Source organism: Branchiostoma belcheri, unplaced genomic scaffold, assembly GCF_001625305.1.
Source record: "Branchiostoma belcheri isolate BF01 breed outbred unplaced genomic scaffold, Haploidv18h27 scaffold37, whole genome shotgun sequence".
Lineage (NCBI taxonomy): Eukaryota > Metazoa > Chordata > Leptocardii > Amphioxiformes > Branchiostomatidae > Branchiostoma > Branchiostoma belcheri.
This window is the reverse complement of record NW_017803987.1, coordinates 265,891-284,633: the sequence shown is the minus strand read 5'-3', so window position 1 is coordinate 284,633 and position 18,743 is coordinate 265,891. Positions and strand designations below refer to the sequence as shown.

Genomic DNA, 18,743 nt, shown 5'->3' with positions numbered 1-18,743 from the left:
ATTCTTGGTCTTGCCTATAGTACTAAGCAGGGATGTTACTGACCATACTTGTTGTTTCCCCAAACAGAGAGTAGAGGAGAAAGAGAAGACGAGACAGGACGACAGACAACCGACTGCCAACGTTTATGTGAGTTTGGGAGAATACATTTCAGATTAATTCATCAAAAACTGTTGTTGCTCTAGCTGTTTTCTCATTTATTATCGACTGCAGTGATTTAGCAGTTACATGTACATGGCTTAAAACAGCAAGAAATCACAGAGGTAAAATTAGTGAAAGGCAAAAACGCCATAATGGCTAGAGCAACAATGCTGACAAGGTATTTGTTAACAAGGTTGACATCATGGTGCCAGAAGTTATTGAGTGTAAAACTGTCATAGTGGACTATTTTGTTTTACAATGCAATTTTTAAAGTAGAGAAAATGATTAGCAAATAAGTGGGTTAGCTTCCTTCTGGCTTCAAAATTACAGCAGATCTTACAGATAATATATGCCTGGCACTTGTACAAAAAAACACAAAACAAAAGGTCCACTGCAGTAACATAGGGACCCCCATGAAGCCCATTTTTGCACTTGACCTTGGTCTTCCCAACGGTAACCTGCCTGCCAAAAATTACGAGCATCGACTCAAGCCTTCAAGAGTTATGCCGCAAAATGCACAGTTTCCCACACTATAGCAAACCGATTTTATACCCTTCTTACAATTTGAAAGACAACAAGGAAAATCGTAGATTTTGTACCTCCGGGTATTGTAATGTATGTTGCAGAATGTTGGGTGCATGTTGGGACTGTTCTTTAAATTAGTGAATGGTGTCTGGGTGTGTGTGTGTTCACGCGAATACCACGTGACACAACTATGCAAGAGGAAGCTACGCAACTTGACACCTGTGCGAACAAGAACAATATGATTATGAACGGGGATAAGTCCTATGAGTTGAGACTGTGCTTTTCAAAAAATCCACCTGTTCCACCTCCCCTCACACTTGGAGGCAAAGAAGTCCCGGTTGTTGAATGTGCCACGTATCTGGGCTTCAAACGTCACCGCAGCCTTGGGTGGGACAGCCAAATCTTACACATGGCAAAGAAAGGCTCAACCCGTCTTCACTTTCTCCGCATGCTCAAGAAGGACGGGATGCCACCAGAGGACCTGGAAACTGTGTATACGACTCTGATACGACCTGTGTTAGAGTATGCAAATGTCGTGTACGTGGGCTGTAACACAAAACAGAACAACACTCTTGAGGCTGTACAGAGAAGGGCGGCGAGAATCATCTACGGCAACAGTACTCAAACAACCCCCTTCTCCACCCTCCAGGACAGACGGGAAACTGCAGCAAAAACTCTGCTCAAGCAAATGCGGCATGTCAGCCACACTTTGCATTCTTTGATGCCCTGCGACAGACACCAGAGCACACGGCGGTCCCTGAGAAATGGAAACCACATCTCCGTTCCGAAGTTCAGAACTGAAAGACTGAGGAAATTTTTTCTGTTTCAGGCAATAAGCCTCAGCAATCAAGATTTGTAAATAGTCCGCCTCTGTTTTAATGGACCTGAGCTACAAAATTTTAAATCTATTTAATTTTAATCGTCAATGTTGTGCTTTTTAATGTGTATCTCTTTTCAAGCTATCTTAACATGTAATCACTTGTGCAATTCAGCCAAGCAATGAATATTGGCTGCCAATCAATGTGAATAAAAAAACAGTTTCAGTTTTAGTTTTTCGAAAAGTTTCGAAATGTTTGTAATTGGCTAAATGATCTGTGAAATCACTAATCCCCCCTAGCCGACTGGAGCCCAAAAATAGAAAGGACAGGGGGCATCCCGTGGCGAATCTGGCTGCCCGACCCTCAGCGACCAGCGATAATGTAAACAAACACCTACACAAACGGCCGCGTGAGAAATCAACTCCAGTGCGCGGAACTTGCTCTCGAAAATGTATCAAGCCGCTACGCTTCCCCCCGCGGCTGCCATCCCTCCCCACTTATCCCACACTAGTTCAAATCACGTCAAAACATGCACAGAAGCGTGTTCATATCTTTCATGTTACGGTTAAAACTTAGAACCTCATTTTGAGCGAACGTTACAAACACGAGACAAAATAATATTTTCGAAAACAAATCGCAATCTTATCAGCAAGGTTTCATTGATTCCTGTTAGATTTAACCGGTACCAAACCGCGGCAGGCAGCTAAGAACAACGGCATATTTGCCACGGTTAGCACAAGTGGCGGTGATATATTTGGTAGACATGATGGTTTGTTAGATTTGACCGGTTCCGGCCGACAGTCGGCGCTTTCGTATACTAGTACTACAGATGCTCACGAGTTACAGAATGGTGAGAGTGTTTCTCAGATCCAGTGTAAAAACCGAAAGGGGCGAGCATGTCACAACCGGGAATCGAACCCGAGTTGTCCGCTTGGCGGTCACCAACGCTAACCATTACACTAAAAGGTCGCACGACCATTTAGCATGGTCAGTTTAGCACTGTTACACTACTCCCCCTTTTCTTTCAAGATTCGTCCTCGAATCTTCCGAGTCCGACATCCCTGGAGCTGCCACACTTATCCTCAGTGCCAGTACTCACAGGGCCCACATCGGGCGCCACTGTAAAAACCGAAAGGGGCGAGCATGTCACAACCGGGAATCGAACCCGAGTTGTCCGCTTGGCGGTCACCAACGCTAACCATTACACTAAAAGGTCGCACGACCATTTCGCATGGTCAGTTAGCACTGTTACACCAGGTCGTGCCGCCATGTGTTTGTTTAGATATCAGTGTGAATAGCAGCCCTGTTTCAGACACGGCCGTCCCACCAGGCACGATAATGAGACGTTGATTGACGGCACATGTGGTTCACATCTGAACAGTTTCAAAGAAAGAATTTATCGAGAATGCTGACACCCCTCTGTGTGAAAGGTCAGATCAGTGGTCGAGACCTCAATGGTCCTTATACATGCAAAGGTCAAAAGTTGAGGTCCACTTTCACACTGAAAGGGGTGTCCATACGCTGTCACAACGCATCATTTTCACGCACTAAAAACACACATACTAAAAAACCAAAACAACGTGCACCATCTACAGCCCAATAGCAAAACGTATACCAAGTCCCAGACATACCCGTCCACCCAAACGCGAGAAACGGCTGCGAACGTAATTTTCGTCTTCCCTTACAAAACCTCCGCGCACGGGATATACATCCCTACCCGGAGGTAACAATGCTCTGATGAAACAGTGTTGTAATACTGCCTGTGTTTTCTACAGTATGCTGATGAGGATAACTACAAGCGCTTCCAGTCCTGGATGTCTATGAGCCGAGCGGTCCAGGCACAGAAGCAGAAAAGCTCACAGGACATCCGCAATACCTTCAGACTGGCACTGTCTGGTCAGCCGGATGTGTTTAAACACAGCTACACACATGCAGGTTAGTGTGTTCTTACACACATGAACACAGCTACATTTGTACACACATGCAGATTAGTGTGTTCATACACACGAGCACAGCTACACACATGCAGGTTAGTGTGTTCTTACACACAGCTACACACATGCAGGTTAGTGTGTTCATACACACATGAGCACAGCTACACACATGCAGATTAGTGTGTTCATACACACATGAGCACAGCTACACACATACAGGTTAGTGTGTTTTTACACACAGCTACACACATGCAGGTTAGTGTGTTCTTACACACAGCTACACACATGCAGGTTAGTGTGTTCTTACACACAGCTACATTTGTACACACATGCAGGTTAGTGTGTTTACACAACGCACATACATGTGTACACACATTATACACACATACATACATGATTGTACACTCACACATACACACATACACATACACACTAAATGATGCCATAGTGCTCAAAATAACTGTACACAGTAGTTATCAAACAGAATCCAAAGTCCAATAATTTTATTATAGTAATGTGTTAACCTTTCTTGCCAGAATGTTAACTGTCAGTCTTCCTTTTGTTTCTGCAGGTTCCATGCCTCCCGTGTCTCTCCAGGCAGAACAGCTGGTGCACATCGGACCTGAGATCAGATCTGTGGAACCCAGACTGAACCAGGCAGCCTACCCTGTCAACAAACCTTTCACCACTGAAGACAGGTCTGTATGTTAGTAGGAAACTGGAAGTAGAAAGGCCTTTACTTTCCAGTAATTTACCTTCTTTTGTAAGGCAAAACAATAGATATTTTCTTTCTGAAACAACATGACCAGGAAGTACTTGTATCATGTATTGCTATAATAAAGTCTAAAGGAGGTTAGCTCACAAAGCCTCCTCCTTCGCTACGCTCACTCGGTGGCTTGATTCGGTGGTTATAGCAACTGACAAGGCTTTATCACACCATATTCACCTGGGGGCGGGTCATTAACCCTAGCCTTAATTAATAGAATATTACCTTGAATTTCGTAATTGTATCACATATTTTAATGTGATTTTTCCCTACTGTTTCCCTGCCACAGTGAGTTCAGTGTGAGTAGTGATGACTCTGAGAACCAGAGGTTTAAGATCCCCATGGCAGACTTGAAGAGCCCCTACCAACGGGACATCTTTCCTCAACAGTGGGGGGAGGGCCTGGCAGCGAGGCCACCTACCCATGGAAGAAGGTACTGCAGAATATATCGACAATGACATGATTCGATTGTTTCAAGGAGCAACCAACTACTTCAATTGTAGTGAGAACATCTGACAGTTTTCAAAATCAAATCTGGTATGTTGAGTAACTGTTACGTTCTACTTGCACATGTATCTCTTGACATAGATGTCTAACCTTCATTGGGCAGAAAATGAATCTGGTATCTCATGGTGAATTGGTCAGAGTGTTCAGCTCGGAGCCAAGAGGTCTCAGGTTTGATCCCCTTACATACCAGATGTCTCTAGCATCAGGACTCTTGAAATCTGTGTGTTCTTGATTCGAGAAAAGTGAAGAGCTTATTACGTAAAACATCATTATTTTAATAGTACATTCCATAACAAAGTGAAATTCATATGCATCTTCAATTTGCTTTGGACAAAATGGACAAAACCTTTGGTCAGGGACTCCATGATTATAGTACCTGTTTGTATCTATACATGTATGAGACCCTGACTTTACCACCATTGTCCCCCCCCCCCCAGAGCCGGTGTGTCCCCACGAGCGCCAGCTGACCAGAACCAGGTGATCAGGGTCCGGCTCACGACGCGGCCGGAACAGCGCCTGCCATCCGTGGACCGCCTGGGCAGCGGGAGTTCCAGCGGGAAGGACACAGCCAAGGACAACGTGCTGTCCAGGCCAGGCAGACAGGTAGGACAGCACCGAATGATTCTGTATCTGTATTAGTATAGCCGGTATAACCACCATTCGGCGTGACACACCAGCTTCGCAGGCACGTGGCGTGGCGGCAGCCAGCTATGTCACACCAAATGATTCATTACACTCAATCTTTGCACAATCATTTTAATCGCAGGAGTTGTTTAAAGCTTTCTAGTGATGATGCCCCAACTGTGCTTGGTGGCAACGAGTTCCAGTCTATGATAGTTCTTGGGAAATACGAGTTTTTGTACACCTTAATTCTTGGTTGATAACTCTGATATTTGAAGGCATGACTGGATCTGTGATTCCCAACACACACTGCTATTTGTGCAAAGCAGTCTGGGTAAGGGGGTGAAGTCTGTCATTATGTTTACCGAAGGAAAACATATTGTTTTTGCTATGTTTCCTCTTCTTCTTCTGTTCCAAACACTGACCTCTGACCTGGTCAATGACCTGATTTGTTGATGTCTGTCACCATGGTAACTGGTGTTGGGTTACATAATGTTGCAATTCTATAGTAGGAGGGATTTATACTCCTGTCTGACCATATATATGAATGTATTTCAGTAAGAATTAACAGAGCAGACCATATGCAAAGGTAAACATTATGCATTTGCTTTACAAATGTTACCTTTCTAGTCTCTGATTGTTTTTTCTCGTGGCAGCCGGTGGTCAGCAGGAACATCAAGTCAGCGCTGAGTAACGATGTTCTACAGAGCATGGCAGAACTCACACATTCCATGTTTCCACGACAACCCGAGGGGCTCCTCCCGGCCAGGGGTCAGGGGTCAGTGGACCAGACAGAGGTGCTGTTAGAGAGATGGAAACTACGGGGGGACAACCAGGTGGGCTTGTTTGTTTGTTTTGTTTGTTTGTTGTTTGTTTGGCGGTCCCAAAGATTTTAATGTCTAGATTTTGATGATAATATTTTGAACATGTTAGCAGAACATACTGCACCTGTGTTTGTTTGTTTGTTTGTTTGTTTGTTTGGCAGTCGCAAAAATTATTTCCCACATTGACTCAAGCTTTAAAAACTAATTTTTATTATTATTATTTTGATGTTCTTAACATGTTAGCAGAACATACTGCACCTGTGGTTGTTTGTTCTTTTGTTTGTTTTTTTGTTTGTTTGGCGGTCCTAAAGATCATTTCCCTCATGGAATCAAGCTTTAAAAACTGACGTGTCTAATTTTTAAGTCTAGATTTGGATGATAATGTTCTGGACATGTTAACAGAACATACTGCACCTGTGTGAAACCCAGATTTTTTACGGTTTTCTTTGAAAGTTCAGTCAATGTTGCATCAGAATTTTGCCCGTTGCAGACGATGTCTTTTCTGCCACAACATTTGAAAACTATAAGCAGAATGTCATCCTTAAAAATGACCTTAAACAAGAAGTGCTCTATATGTATAATGAGTTTTGTGCAGACACCATACAAAAAATGTACATGTATACTGTATGTTCTGTTGATATGCTTGTCTATTGTGGGTCAAATCCCATAGGTCACAATAGACAGGTTTAACACTGTTAACAATTACAGTAAAATTCATTTCTTGTCTACAAGAATCTCACAAACACAGTACAACATGAATCTTACTTAAGATACAATTGAAGAGATTAATTAATTAAAACTTTAACTTCATTTGATGCTTGACCCTCTCCATACTACCTAATTCCAATAGAGAATTGTTAGCCAAATGGCAACTTCAGTGTGCTAAGTGTTAATTGTCTTTTTTGTTTCATCTCAGATGCCAACCAGTCCCAGGAAGTCCAAACCGCCAAGCTTTCAACCACTGGGGGAGTAAAGAACACCCCCAACACGTAATGGTGCAGTCCAGTATTGCCACAAGTCCCTTGTACCCTTGCCATACTTGTACATAATTATATAACAATGAGGCCACAACAATTTAATTTCTTGGTTAATAGATTTTTGTAGAAAAATTATGGAGCGGGTGGGCGAAAAAAATAAAAACAGGCCTAGGCATCCTATTATGGCCCAAAATGGTACGATAGGAGCCATGAAGTCAACACACCAGGCTGGTTCAAAGTTTAAACAATGGATTTTGAACTTTTAATGATACCACTGCATTGAAAGATGGAATAACTGTAACAAGTAGGAAGGAAAAGACTGTTTTCAACTGTTAAGGGCAAAATATGAGCATTTTGCAGTTGATTCTGAATTTTTTTTTTTTCACAAATCAGAAAAAATGAAGCGGGCGAATCCGTTAACCAAGAAATTAAATTGGCGTGGCCTAACTCTTGCACTCTACATGTATGTACTGTACAAGCTGTGCAATAATTTATTACAGAATTTTTATGTTGCATTTTTTGTCGTTGACACTTGTTTTGTATGTAGATGCAGTCTTGCCCATTCATTTAATAGTAACAATAAAAAGACAGAATGTAAAATAAAAAGAAGTTGCCAATTTGAAAGCTTTCTATATAGTGAAGTACTCCATAGTTTTTTATTATGTAAAGATTGTAAATGTTGGCGCAATTCATTTTTTTTGCTGCAAGGCCAATTTGTTTGTTTTGTTTCCTTAAAAAAAACAAGCACTACTAAAAGTAGAATTTGGGTTAAACTTTGTGTTAAGAAACTAGTCTACATGTTCTTTCTTCACTATAGGTAGCTTGCAATGCTTTGATGAATGTATTTAGATGTTAGACAATCAAACTAATTTTATATTTACCTCATTGACAAGTTCTTCTTATCAGTAATTTGTTCACTCATAAATTCTGATAATCAATATATATTATATGATATATTTTTTCATACCCTTTTTTGTGTATGAAAGATTCGTATATACATGTAGCTATATGTATAGCTGGAATTTCAACTGTTTTTTATTGTTGTCAACAATTTCAAATTTGAATCCGATTGGGAATTTTAAGGCGCGGTCACATTTTCCAACCCGGGGCCCGGCCAGGCAGTCGTACGGAACGAAACTTTATGATATCACAGAAAAACACAAAAAAGCTTTACAAAATTAACCATGAGCACTATTTGTGTATACTCTTAATAAAAATTTTTTATTTATCGTTCATGCAAGCAACCCGGCCAGGCCCCGGCTTGGAAATGTGACCGTGCCTTTACCCGACAGTCTACGTATACCAGTCTAAGATCAGAGTCTCTATTCTGTGACTATATTCTGTGAGAAGTCAATCTGTAGTAACTTTGTATCAATGAAGAAGAGATTTAAAAAATAAACTTTTTCCTACAAATTATTTTTCAGATTGTTCCCCAGTTTGAACAAAATGTAAGGTAGCCATTTGGCACCAAATTTGTATTGGATACTACGGTAGGCATCAGGGAGAAAGTATAAAGTACTGGCTATCAAGCTATCAGAAAAAATGTCTTTTGTGCCCAATGTTTTGAAAATTCTACTGATGACATTCTTCCCTATGGAATCTGAAAACAATGCACCAGACATTAGTAGAATTCTAGTCATGGCCAAAGATTGACTGTCAACAACTTTGATCAATGTGTATCTCCTTTACAATTTGGAATTTCAATTATAGCAACTTATAGAAAAATGGGTTCTAGTTTAGTACGAGTGCTTTAAATGTATAGACTGATGTTCCCAGTGTAATATAGGATGTACAGGTTGTAAATGTGTATTTGGTCTATATGTATCATAGTTTTAATCAGTATTTTAGTTTTTTATGTATAGTAACTGTGTTTGTGGCAGATAATTTCCATACTGCAAACGAACCATTCCAATGTGCATATGGTATGCCAAAAAATACTTAAAAACATTAAAATATTGAATCACCAACACCTATGTCTTTATTACCTTTTTTGCCAAGAAGGTTATGTTTTTTATTTGTGTGTGTGTGTGTCTGTGTGTGTGTGTGTGTGCCGATGTCTGTGTGTGTGTGTGTGTGTGTCTGTGTGTGCCGATGTCTGTGTGTGTGTGTGTGTGTGTCTGTGTGTGCCGATGTGTGTGTGTGTGTGTGTGTGTCAAAAGCATAATTTCATACATGCGGAAGTCAAGTGAATATGAACATCATCAAACATAACTTATTCCAATCAGGATTTTCATAATTTTTTAAGTAATGTTAGAATAGCTTTGTTTTAAAATATCTTTTTTTTTCGTTTGGTATCAGGGTTTAAAAAGATAAAAACGCTCATTTACCATGCTCAAAAAATCAGTGCTGTATTAAATACTACTGTTTTGATTATTGAGGAAATTGGAGAGATTAGTTTTGCCATTCTAAACACTAAATTGGTTTTCCTATGTGTGGAAAGTATTCAGCACCAAGGACAGGTTTGCCTGTGTGGAAGGTGTTCAGCACCAAGGACAGGTTTGCCTGTGTGGAAGGTGTTCAGCACCAAGGACAGGTTTGTCTGTGTGGAAGGTGTTCAGCACCAAGGACAGGTTTGTCTGTGTGGAAGGTGTTCAGCACCAAGGATAGGTTTACCTGTGCGTGGAAGGTGTTCAGCACCAAGGACAGGTTTTCCTGTGCGTGGAAGGTGTTCAGCACCAAGGACAGGTTTTCCTGTGTGTGGAAAGTGTTCAGCACAAAGGACAGGTTTGCCTGTTTGTGGATAGCTATAGTGTTCAGCACAAAGGACAGGTTTGCCTGTGTGGGGATGGTGTTCAGCACCAAGGACAGGGTATGCTTTATATATCTACCAACAACAACTCATTATAATTTTTGGTATACTCTCCCTTAAACTTGTATAATTTGGGACTTTTTCACTGTTTTCAGATCACAATTTCCAATGTAGTTGGGGGTGAGTCTATTACCGTTTCTCTTTCCCTCAACAGAGACGGGGGGCGCCACAGACTTTCTGCAACCTATGATCCACGGTGTCACATGTGTTATCTGCGTGACGTCACGGAAGCGGTGAATTGCTCATTCCTTGACAAAGACTGGAGTTTTACAATCGAAAATTTTTGGTGAGTCCAATTTTTTGTGTTGGATATTACAGTTTAAACTTGCTTCATAATAATAAAGGAGGTTGTTGTGCCCGTCGTGAGGCGGTTCCAAACGCCGCAACTTCCGAGAAAGTTGCCCCGGAGGGACACGTTTTCAGGCACACACCACCTCCGATATTTTTTCTTCCAAACTTCCTTTATTCGCACGCTCGCATCAGAGGGTGTCATGGCCCAAGTTTTTTTTTTTGGAAGCAAACAATACATAATTATCGTCATGTCTACATAGAAGTGCAAGTTATCAATGTTCGCTTTTGTTAGCTTTTCAGTGTACGAAGTTTTCCTCATATGACGTAATTTAATTGGAGTAAAATGTACGAAGTCGACATACTCATGCATGTGAGATACTGAGCGTCTAGATATGAATTCATAACAAACATCAACAATATCAAAAATATATTACAATATCAAAAATACAATACAATATCAAAAATACATTACAATATCAAAAATGCATTACAATATCAAAAATACATTACAATATCAAAAATACATTACAATATCAAAAATATAAATGGGAATTGAACCCATGCCTTTCTAGACTGAGAGCACAAAATCACCACATGTGTGAAGTTAGAAAAGTATATACAGTTCAAAACATCAAATCAGAATCGTTGTTCATATTCATAGTCCAGTTCCAGTCCAAGTCATCAAACCAGAATCGTTGTCCATATTCATAATCCAGTTCCAGTCCAAGTCATCAAATCAGAATCGTTGTCCATATTCATAATCCAGTTCCAGTCCAAGTCATCAAACCAGAATCGTTGTCCATATTCATAGTCCAGTTCCAGTCCAGGTTTGGTCTCCCATCTTTGTGTAGGCCACAGGCAACGGAATTTCTCTTTGATAATGTCTTAAGCCAAATGTTTGCCCGTTGATTTTTAACATTAGGCAACAGCAAGTACTTTCTTATGGGTGACACCAGCGCAGACTTAGCACAATGTAGGTATCGTGTCTTGTTTTGACAAGGTTTCTGATGTCAAAATTTGAAAATGTAGGAACTTTGTTTTTTTGCCCGCATTGTTTTGTTTTCGCCCTATCGCTTTAGATTTGGAGTCTGCGGAGGATGTCATCCATAAAATTTACTTGCTGTGGCCTTATGCTCGTACCTGGATAACGTCATACACGGGGCCATCATCGGGAGGCACGGGGTTCCCAGTCGCGGGGGCGGCGGTGGGGGGCTGGGTGTACAGGTTCTGCAGCGGTATGCCCGCGGTAACGCCGGCAGCCACGATGTGCCGCTGTAAGCGCCGCTGTTTCAGTTGTTGCTCATCAAAGTAGCACTTGCAGCAATGGAACGCCACCCTGTAGGCAATGAATAACACAGTCCCGGGTACGATTACGTAGTAGAGACATATGCTCAGCACTTTGAACCATAGCCGATTAGCTAGTGGAGTGCGGTCTTCCCTTTGGCCGTTTTTGTCCGTTGTTGTTTTGCTCGTGGTTTCTGTCATCTTTGCGTTCTGCCGGGCTGGTGTTGAGGTGTGGACGGTTGTCATCACGGCGTGGTCGCGCGTCTGGTCTTCTTCGCCGACCTGCCTTGCCTTGTTTAGCGGTAGATCTGCAAAGACGCTGCCGGTTGTCGCAGACCTCACGACGCACCGGAAACTGCCGCCATTCCAGCACCGGTAGGCTTGCTGATCCATGTGGAGGGTGGATGTAGACTTGCCGATGTAGGGTAGGCCGTCTGATGGGTGCGCCTTCTGTGCTTCAGGAGACTGGGTGGTGGGGTAGTCGTGCTCCAGGCGTGTGGTCACGGTGCCGCCGCATCGGTCGAGTGCCTGTCGGTCTCCAACGGCGCTCCCTCTCGGATCCATCCACCCGATCTCTGGTCGCTTCTCCCAGAAGACCTCACACACGAGAGTGGCTCCGCGGTCTTGGCGTGACACCTTGGCTGCGGGTGGCGGGCACGGCATCTCTCCCCTCGCGACGTCGTCAACCTTTCTCCCCGAGAGGCTAGGCGGGTAGCTGCACCGCATTCTGTCCCGAGTGTCGAGACGAGAGAACGTTGAAACCACCCCCAGCGCACAGGTGCAGCGGAAGGGATTCTCCTGGATAAAGATGTGCTCTCCTATCCCGTGCATGGCAAAGAGCGACTCTTCGGGGATGGTGGATATCAGGTTGTTGTTGAGGCGGATGGTCTCCGTGGATAACCCCTGTAGCCACTCGGGGCTGAGGAATGATAGCTTGTTGTGATCCAGGGACAGCGCGTGTAGCCTTGACAGACGGTCGAACGACTTCCCAGCGATGTGTGAGATGTTGTTGTAGCTGAGGTGCAGATACACGAGGTTGGCAAGGCTCGAGAAGTGCCGCTCTTCCACGGCACGGAGCTTGTTGTGATTCAGCTCGAGATACTCCAGCCATCTCAGTGGCTGGAAGGCATTCTCCTGGATTTCTTCGACCTCATTCCAAGACAGAGCGAGCTTTTCCAGCTTGGTGATCCCACCAAACCAGCTTCCGATGACCTTGATCGCGTTCTTTTCCATGGATAGCGCCAGGATGCCGGGGACGGGTGCGAATGCTCCTCTTCCAACGGTACGGATGTTTCCAGGCCCGAGGATCAGCGTGACAAGCTGGGCGAGGCGGGGTAGCGGTTTCAGCCGCCCGCTTCTGCCGGAGTGCCCCGCCACTTGCAGCTTCTTCAGATCGCCTGGGAGACACCCGAGCGGATTCTGGTCGGCCTGGCCGGTCGTGTTGCACGCGACACAAGGCAGGGTGTCTCCCCGTGTGATCGTGAAGATCCCCCCGAGCATAGGGCAGGACCCAGTGCGCCTCATCTCACAGACCCTAGCACAAGACAGGCCGGCCTCGGATGCGTCAAACGCAAAGAGGAAGAAGAGAAGAATGGCTAACTTCAGGCCAGCCATTTTATCTCCTTTGTGGCTTCCTACAACACAGCAAAGATCTGTAAAGATAGTCAAGAGAGTAAATGTTAGAAAACATATAATCTAACATTAAAAACCTGAATATATTATTGTTCAAACCGAAGTGAATGAATTTCGCAACAAATGCCTGCAAGAAACCTGTTGCCATTGCAGCACTTGAAATTATGAACTTAACCAACTAGGTAAAACATATTTTTAGGAAAATTTACGAAGTTTGGTGGTTCTGACGTAAACCTATCAGAAGTTATCCGGCCTTAACCAGTTAGCGTGGGCCTCAGAAGCAAACAAGAATATGGTAGTTGTAGCCAATGGCTACTCATAATTCTTGACCATTTCTAAGATTTTTTCGACTTAGATTTTTTTTATTCCAACATGTAATCACCAGACGTGGTGACGGCACACTCAAGGGCACAAGATCGGTGACATGTCAGGACTCGAGCCCGGGACTCTTAGTTCCGAGTCGCGCACTCTGCCGCTAAGACACACGACCCCACCCCAATTTAGACTTAGATTTGACCAATCGTCGCAAACTAAACTATAATTGATTCAAATTGATCATTTTATTTTATTTTTCACGGCTAAAATGATAGCATAGAGGATCCCAGCACTCCTATTGAAATTGGTCGGTTTCTGCTGAATATATTCTGGAAGAGAAGTATTTAATTTCAGCCCGGAGCCTAGGTGATCATGCAATTTTTATTTATGAAGCACCAACTTCGTTATCATTCATAATATGAAAAATTGTCTTTTCCGCTAAAATTCTTGGAAAGAAATTGATAACTAGTGTGGATATTAACATAAAATAACTCCTTTATCTCATGAAATATGTGCAACATAGCCACTGTGAATAGAAAATCTGAAAGCACAAAAAAACTAAATTTTTTATCCGAATTGCCCCCAATAACATGCTGTCGTGCATGTCAAAGGGCGGTGAAAGAATAAAAGAACTGCGCATGTGCAGAAACTAACCAATCGGCGCCTTTTGGGTACACCTGAAACTGCCAAAACGGAAATAAAGGGAAATAAAGCAATTTCGCAATCTGTGTAAAAGTCAATATTACAACTGTTTGGTTGAAAAAATGTCATTAACCAATACAGTCTTTGTAAGCACATAGGATGGGTAACAAGCAGTGTCATTTAAACTGCAGTTCCATAACAAGCTGAGCTGATAGAGGGACCAAACTTATGTCATTTCTTTCTTAGCTTAAGAGCTTGGTCATGCAAAACCTACCGGCCGCGGGGAGCTTAGTTGAACTGGGCGGCAGGGATCCCCTACATCCCCGAAGAGAGCCCTCCCAAACCACGATAGACTTAACACCAAGCAACGCCGTACTAGGTACAGCTATATCAAGTGTAGAAACGGGTGCTCCGTTATTTATGTGAACATATTTGTGTGACAAATAAACAAGAAAACAAAGAAAGTGGGGTCGTGTGGCGCAGCGATAGCACTTTCGGCTCAGGACCTAGAGGTCCTGGGTTCGATCCCCACCCATGTCACCGATCGTGTGCCCTTGGGAAAGGCACTTTACACTTCACTCAGGTGTAAATGAGTACCTAGCTTTGGTTAGAGACGTCCCTCGGATAGGACGTAAACTGGAGGTCCCGTGTTTGAGGAGAGCCACACCTCGAGCACGTTAAAGATCCCACCACACCTTTCGAAAAAGAGTAGGGGCATGCCCCGGTGTGCGATGGTACAAATTCTACAATCCGGAGTCTTGCCAAGAATTGGCATGCTAGAATGATCAGTCATTAAAGGACGAAGAAGAAGAAGAACAATATAAAGAAGGTTATTAATAAGATATTTCATGTACATGTCATTTCCAGTATATTTTACGACCCTTATATGCGTTGATAAAACTCACCTCAGAGATACTTTGGGCCATCCGATGGCTCGATTGAGTATCTTGCTCGGCTTTGATGGACCGATTTTTTCTGAAGATCTCAGAACAAAGCCTGATCACACGAACACGGCGCAGGTTCTGACGTTTCCAGCGACAATTAAGGTCACAGAACACAGTATTAACGGGCGATCCATGGGTCTATTACGCGTCATAAAAAGTAGTGCGGACAAAAACTTGAAGTCTGGCTAGACCGTAACGTCTTATGTGATGGATAGCCTGTAATAAACTTTGCTGTGTGGTTTAGAATTTTATTGGCTTTTGGACTGGTTGTGACTTGCCTGGATTGTGAAGTTTTAAATTTTTCCCGTTCGTGTATAAATGCGCCGCGAAAACTGTGGCAGGATTCGAACCCGGGAGCTCTGGGGTCTGAGCCCAACACTCCACCGTTACGCCACACGGCTCCACATAACACACGTGTTGAATATTTACTACATCAATCACTCAATAGTCTGCAGCCAGCCGCAACCGTCGTCAACAACAGAGGAGGCAATCTTCAATAACATCCCAGCAATTTCTTTGAAGACGCCAATACAGCGGAGAAGTCTTAAATATTCAAACTCGCCATGCGTGGGTGCAAACGTGCATACAAGCGACTTGGCACTCTGAATGAGTTTTTTTATTTATTTATTTTTTCATCAGATTCACCTCAAAACAAGGCTCGTGAGAGCCACTTACATGTTTTGGGTTACAGTGATGACTGCGTGGTCAGATATTTGTTCACCCTTGATTTAAACCGTTGGAGGTTGTAATTAGCGGTGAAACATTCACGGGGAAGCTTGTTCCACAGTGAAGTGGTTCTGGGGAAGAAACTGTCAGCATGAAATTTTCTCTTGACTGATGGACTATTGAGGAAGAAAGGGTGATTTTCTGCTGTTAAGGTGGCTAAGCGTGTTCTTGCAGAGAATGTTCTGAGTGGGGGCACAAGGGAGTGAAGTTCAGCAGAGCATCTTTGGGCAAAGATGTCTGTTGCCATGCCGGAAGGTTGGTAGCAGATAACTGAAACCATAACTATGAAGAGACAGCACGATAGGGACAGGGGCAACAGTCTTCTTGGTGTTCTCTTCAGTGACAGGGACACTAGTCTTGTTGGTGTGGTATTCAGCACCAGGGACAGGGACACCAGTCTTGTTGATGTGTCATTCAGCACCAGGGACAGGGACACCAGTCTTGTTGGTGTGTCATTCAGTACCAGGGACAGGGACACCAGTCTTGTTGGTGTGCTATTCAGCACCAGGGACAGGGACACCAGTCTTGTTGGTGTGTCATTCAGCACCAAAGACAGGGACACCAGTTTTGTTGGTGTGTCATTCAGCACCAGGGACAGGGACACCAGTCTTGTTGGTGTGGTATTCAGCACCAGGGACAGGGACACCAGTCTTGTTGGTGTGGTATTCAGCACCAGGGACAGGGACACCAGTCTTGTTGGTGTGTCATTCAGCACCAAGGACAGGGACACTATTATTGTTGGTGTGCTATTCAGTGACAGGGACACCAGTCTTGGTGTGTCATTCAGCACAAAGGACAGAGGCACCAGCCTTCTTGGTGTGTCATTCAGGGACACCAGTCTCAGGGGTGCCAGAGTATACAGTGCGATTTTACGGAATACAGTGCAATCGTATCAGTATACAGTTTAACACGCTACCTTGCGTGTTTTCATCAAACAACAATGAATGCAGTTTCGGAGAATCGTGGTCGGACACGGTTTGAAAGGAATGTATGGCACGTGGACCAGATGTGAGGAATGCGAGTTACCCGAATCGCGGTTTGGGTGACTTCACATGAACAAGGCTATAGTTAAGTCAGGCAGCGGAGAGATACTAGTTTTAAGGGACCACAGAGCCTTGAAGAGAGCCCGCTCTATCTACGACAGGACTCAGGATACGTTGCGAACACGTTACGAAAGTGAAGTTTTGTACATGGACCAAAAGCGGCCCCCAGCAGTCCGTTGCAGAACTGCAGCAATACATTGGCTCAGTTGCTCCTATTACTGCAGTGATGTTTTATCGCCGCTGTGGCGCTTTTGATCCATGGCGCTTTTGATCCATTTTAACGTGTCAGAACTATAGAAGCAGGGTTTCTTTCTGAATAGAAAGGTAAGTGACAAGGCAGCCGTTTAATTTTCCTTTAATCCTCATTGATTCAAATAGAAAAGTCAATGCACTAAATTAAGGAAAATAACAAGGACAGATTGTAGCTTTATGAAAGAAATTAATGAAAGGGGAGGGCGCCAAGAAATGCCTTAGCTACACAGACGGCGAAAAAACACAAAAATTTACCGAATAGTTGATTGATTCAAAATGTAATGTTTGCATTATTAAGGATATTGTAAGGTATATCAAACTGAGAAACACTCGAGACAATATTTTATTAAAAACATAACAGCAAATTGCAATTCAGGACTGTGTAAAGTAAAGGTGTATGTTTATTGTGTTCAAACCTGTTAAAACCAACTGTAATGCTGTCATCTATTGAAATAAAATATCAAAGGAATATCTTTGAGGACGAATGATATATTTGTAAGGCAAATAATGGTATAATGATAATGGTGTTGGTCTATTACGTTATAAAGCTTAGCAAAGACATGCAAATTATGATGATTCATTAACAAATGAGATCACACCTGTGTCTAAGCTAATCTGATCTAATTACTTAATTGACAATATGCAAATTCTGGTAATCTCTTGTCAGGTGCTAAGACCACGCTTCAGGAAGACAGCCAGTACGCATGGAAGGGAGAGAGCTCCGGTAAAATTCGTCTTGGAAGACGCGTTACGCACGTTTTAGGTGGTGAGTCGCACTTAACATTGTCCTTTATATTGTCGTTGCTATCTAAACCGAACGTATTGTAATGAAGTGAAGCTAAAACACAGAATGGAGTGAAGTATTTGGGGCGACCGGGTTAAAGGGGTTTAAGCCTGCACTTAGTAAAACGGCCGTCGAGGGGCGCTTTTTCAGAGCCGCATTTTTCAAAGTTTATTCACCTTTTACTACCTTATTTTATCAATATGAGCTGTGCTTAAATATTGTTTGACTGATGTTTGAAATGGATTTCATGTGTTGTAATGGTAACCGTTCTGAAATGAGGTATTTCATGTCTGATTCAATTTGCCATTGGCTATGATAGTATAATATTTTATGTGATATGTATTATATGTGATTTTCTATGGTCATGATATTCTATGTGTACCTTTTCTTGAATGTTTCTTGAGGTATTTCATGTCTGATTCAATTTGCCATTGGCTATGATAGTAGTATGATGCTTCTTCTGTTAACATGTGTGTTAACTTTTCATATTGATTGTTTTGATGTATAATATTTTATGTGATATGTATTATATGTGATTTTCTATGGTCATGATATTCTATGTGTACATTTTCTTGAATGTTCTATTAAACAAAGCATAAACTAATGCCTCAATTGAAACCCCAACCCAAATCAGGTTTTTAGAACTTTAACAAATGATGTGACTATAGCAATGTATGATGCTCTGTGAGTAGTTATATTTTAAGCCTGTGATCTTTCTTTACACCTTAGGCTTGACATTGTGGGACTTGTCAGCTATCCTGTGTTCCTGTCCATATTCTTGGAGGACCCGCCTGTGTTTCTGAGGGACCTGTCACCTATCCACGAGACAAGAGAACATCGGACTTGACTGTGAGTCTACTTTCATGTATGAACTCTTTCAAAAATTGGGTCTGCATGCCGCGATGCGTAA

The 18,743-nt window shown here is 42.8% G+C and overlaps 2 protein-coding genes across 2 annotated transcripts in view; one reads left to right on the top strand and one right to left on the bottom strand.

The window, feature by feature from the left end:
• Nucleotides 1–7,243, top strand: part of LOC109476216 — an 85,662-nt gene extending 78,419 nt beyond the window's left edge. Inside the window, exons 23-29 of the mRNA XM_019777099.1 lie at nucleotides 68–127; nucleotides 3,258–3,417; nucleotides 3,988–4,114; nucleotides 4,472–4,615; nucleotides 5,127–5,292; nucleotides 5,967–6,146; nucleotides 7,051–7,243. Coding sequence (XP_019632658.1) covers nucleotides 68–127; nucleotides 3,258–3,417; nucleotides 3,988–4,114; nucleotides 4,472–4,615; nucleotides 5,127–5,292; nucleotides 5,967–6,146; nucleotides 7,051–7,107 — 894 coding nt within the window. The 3' untranslated portion in view covers nucleotides 7,108–7,243. The remainder of the gene's footprint in view (nucleotides 1–67; nucleotides 128–3,257; nucleotides 3,418–3,987; nucleotides 4,115–4,471; nucleotides 4,616–5,126; nucleotides 5,293–5,966; nucleotides 6,147–7,050) is intronic.
• Nucleotides 7,244–11,339: 4,096 nt separating this feature from the next.
• Nucleotides 11,340–13,109, bottom strand: LOC109476215. Its single transcript, XM_019777098.1, has 2 exons — nucleotides 12,381–13,109; nucleotides 11,340–12,305 (listed from the first exon to the last, which is right to left on the bottom strand). The coding sequence occupies exons 1-2, from the start codon at nucleotides 13,107–13,109 to the stop codon at nucleotides 11,340–11,342; spliced, it is 1,695 nt and encodes a 564-aa protein (XP_019632657.1).
• Between the last annotated feature and the right edge of the window lie 5,634 nt (nucleotides 13,110–18,743).

What these genes read in the sequence shown, in the direction of transcription:
- LOC109476215 (XM_019777098.1), bottom strand. Translation starts at nt 13,109, where the DNA reads ATGGCTGGCCTGAAGTTAGCCATTCTTCTCTTCTTCCTCTTTGCGTTT. An exon ending in AGGGGTTATCCACGGAGACC is followed by an intron (nt 12,306 to 12,380) that starts ATCCGCCTCAAC and finishes ATAGGAGAGCAC; the next exon opens with ATCTTTATCCAGGAGAATCC.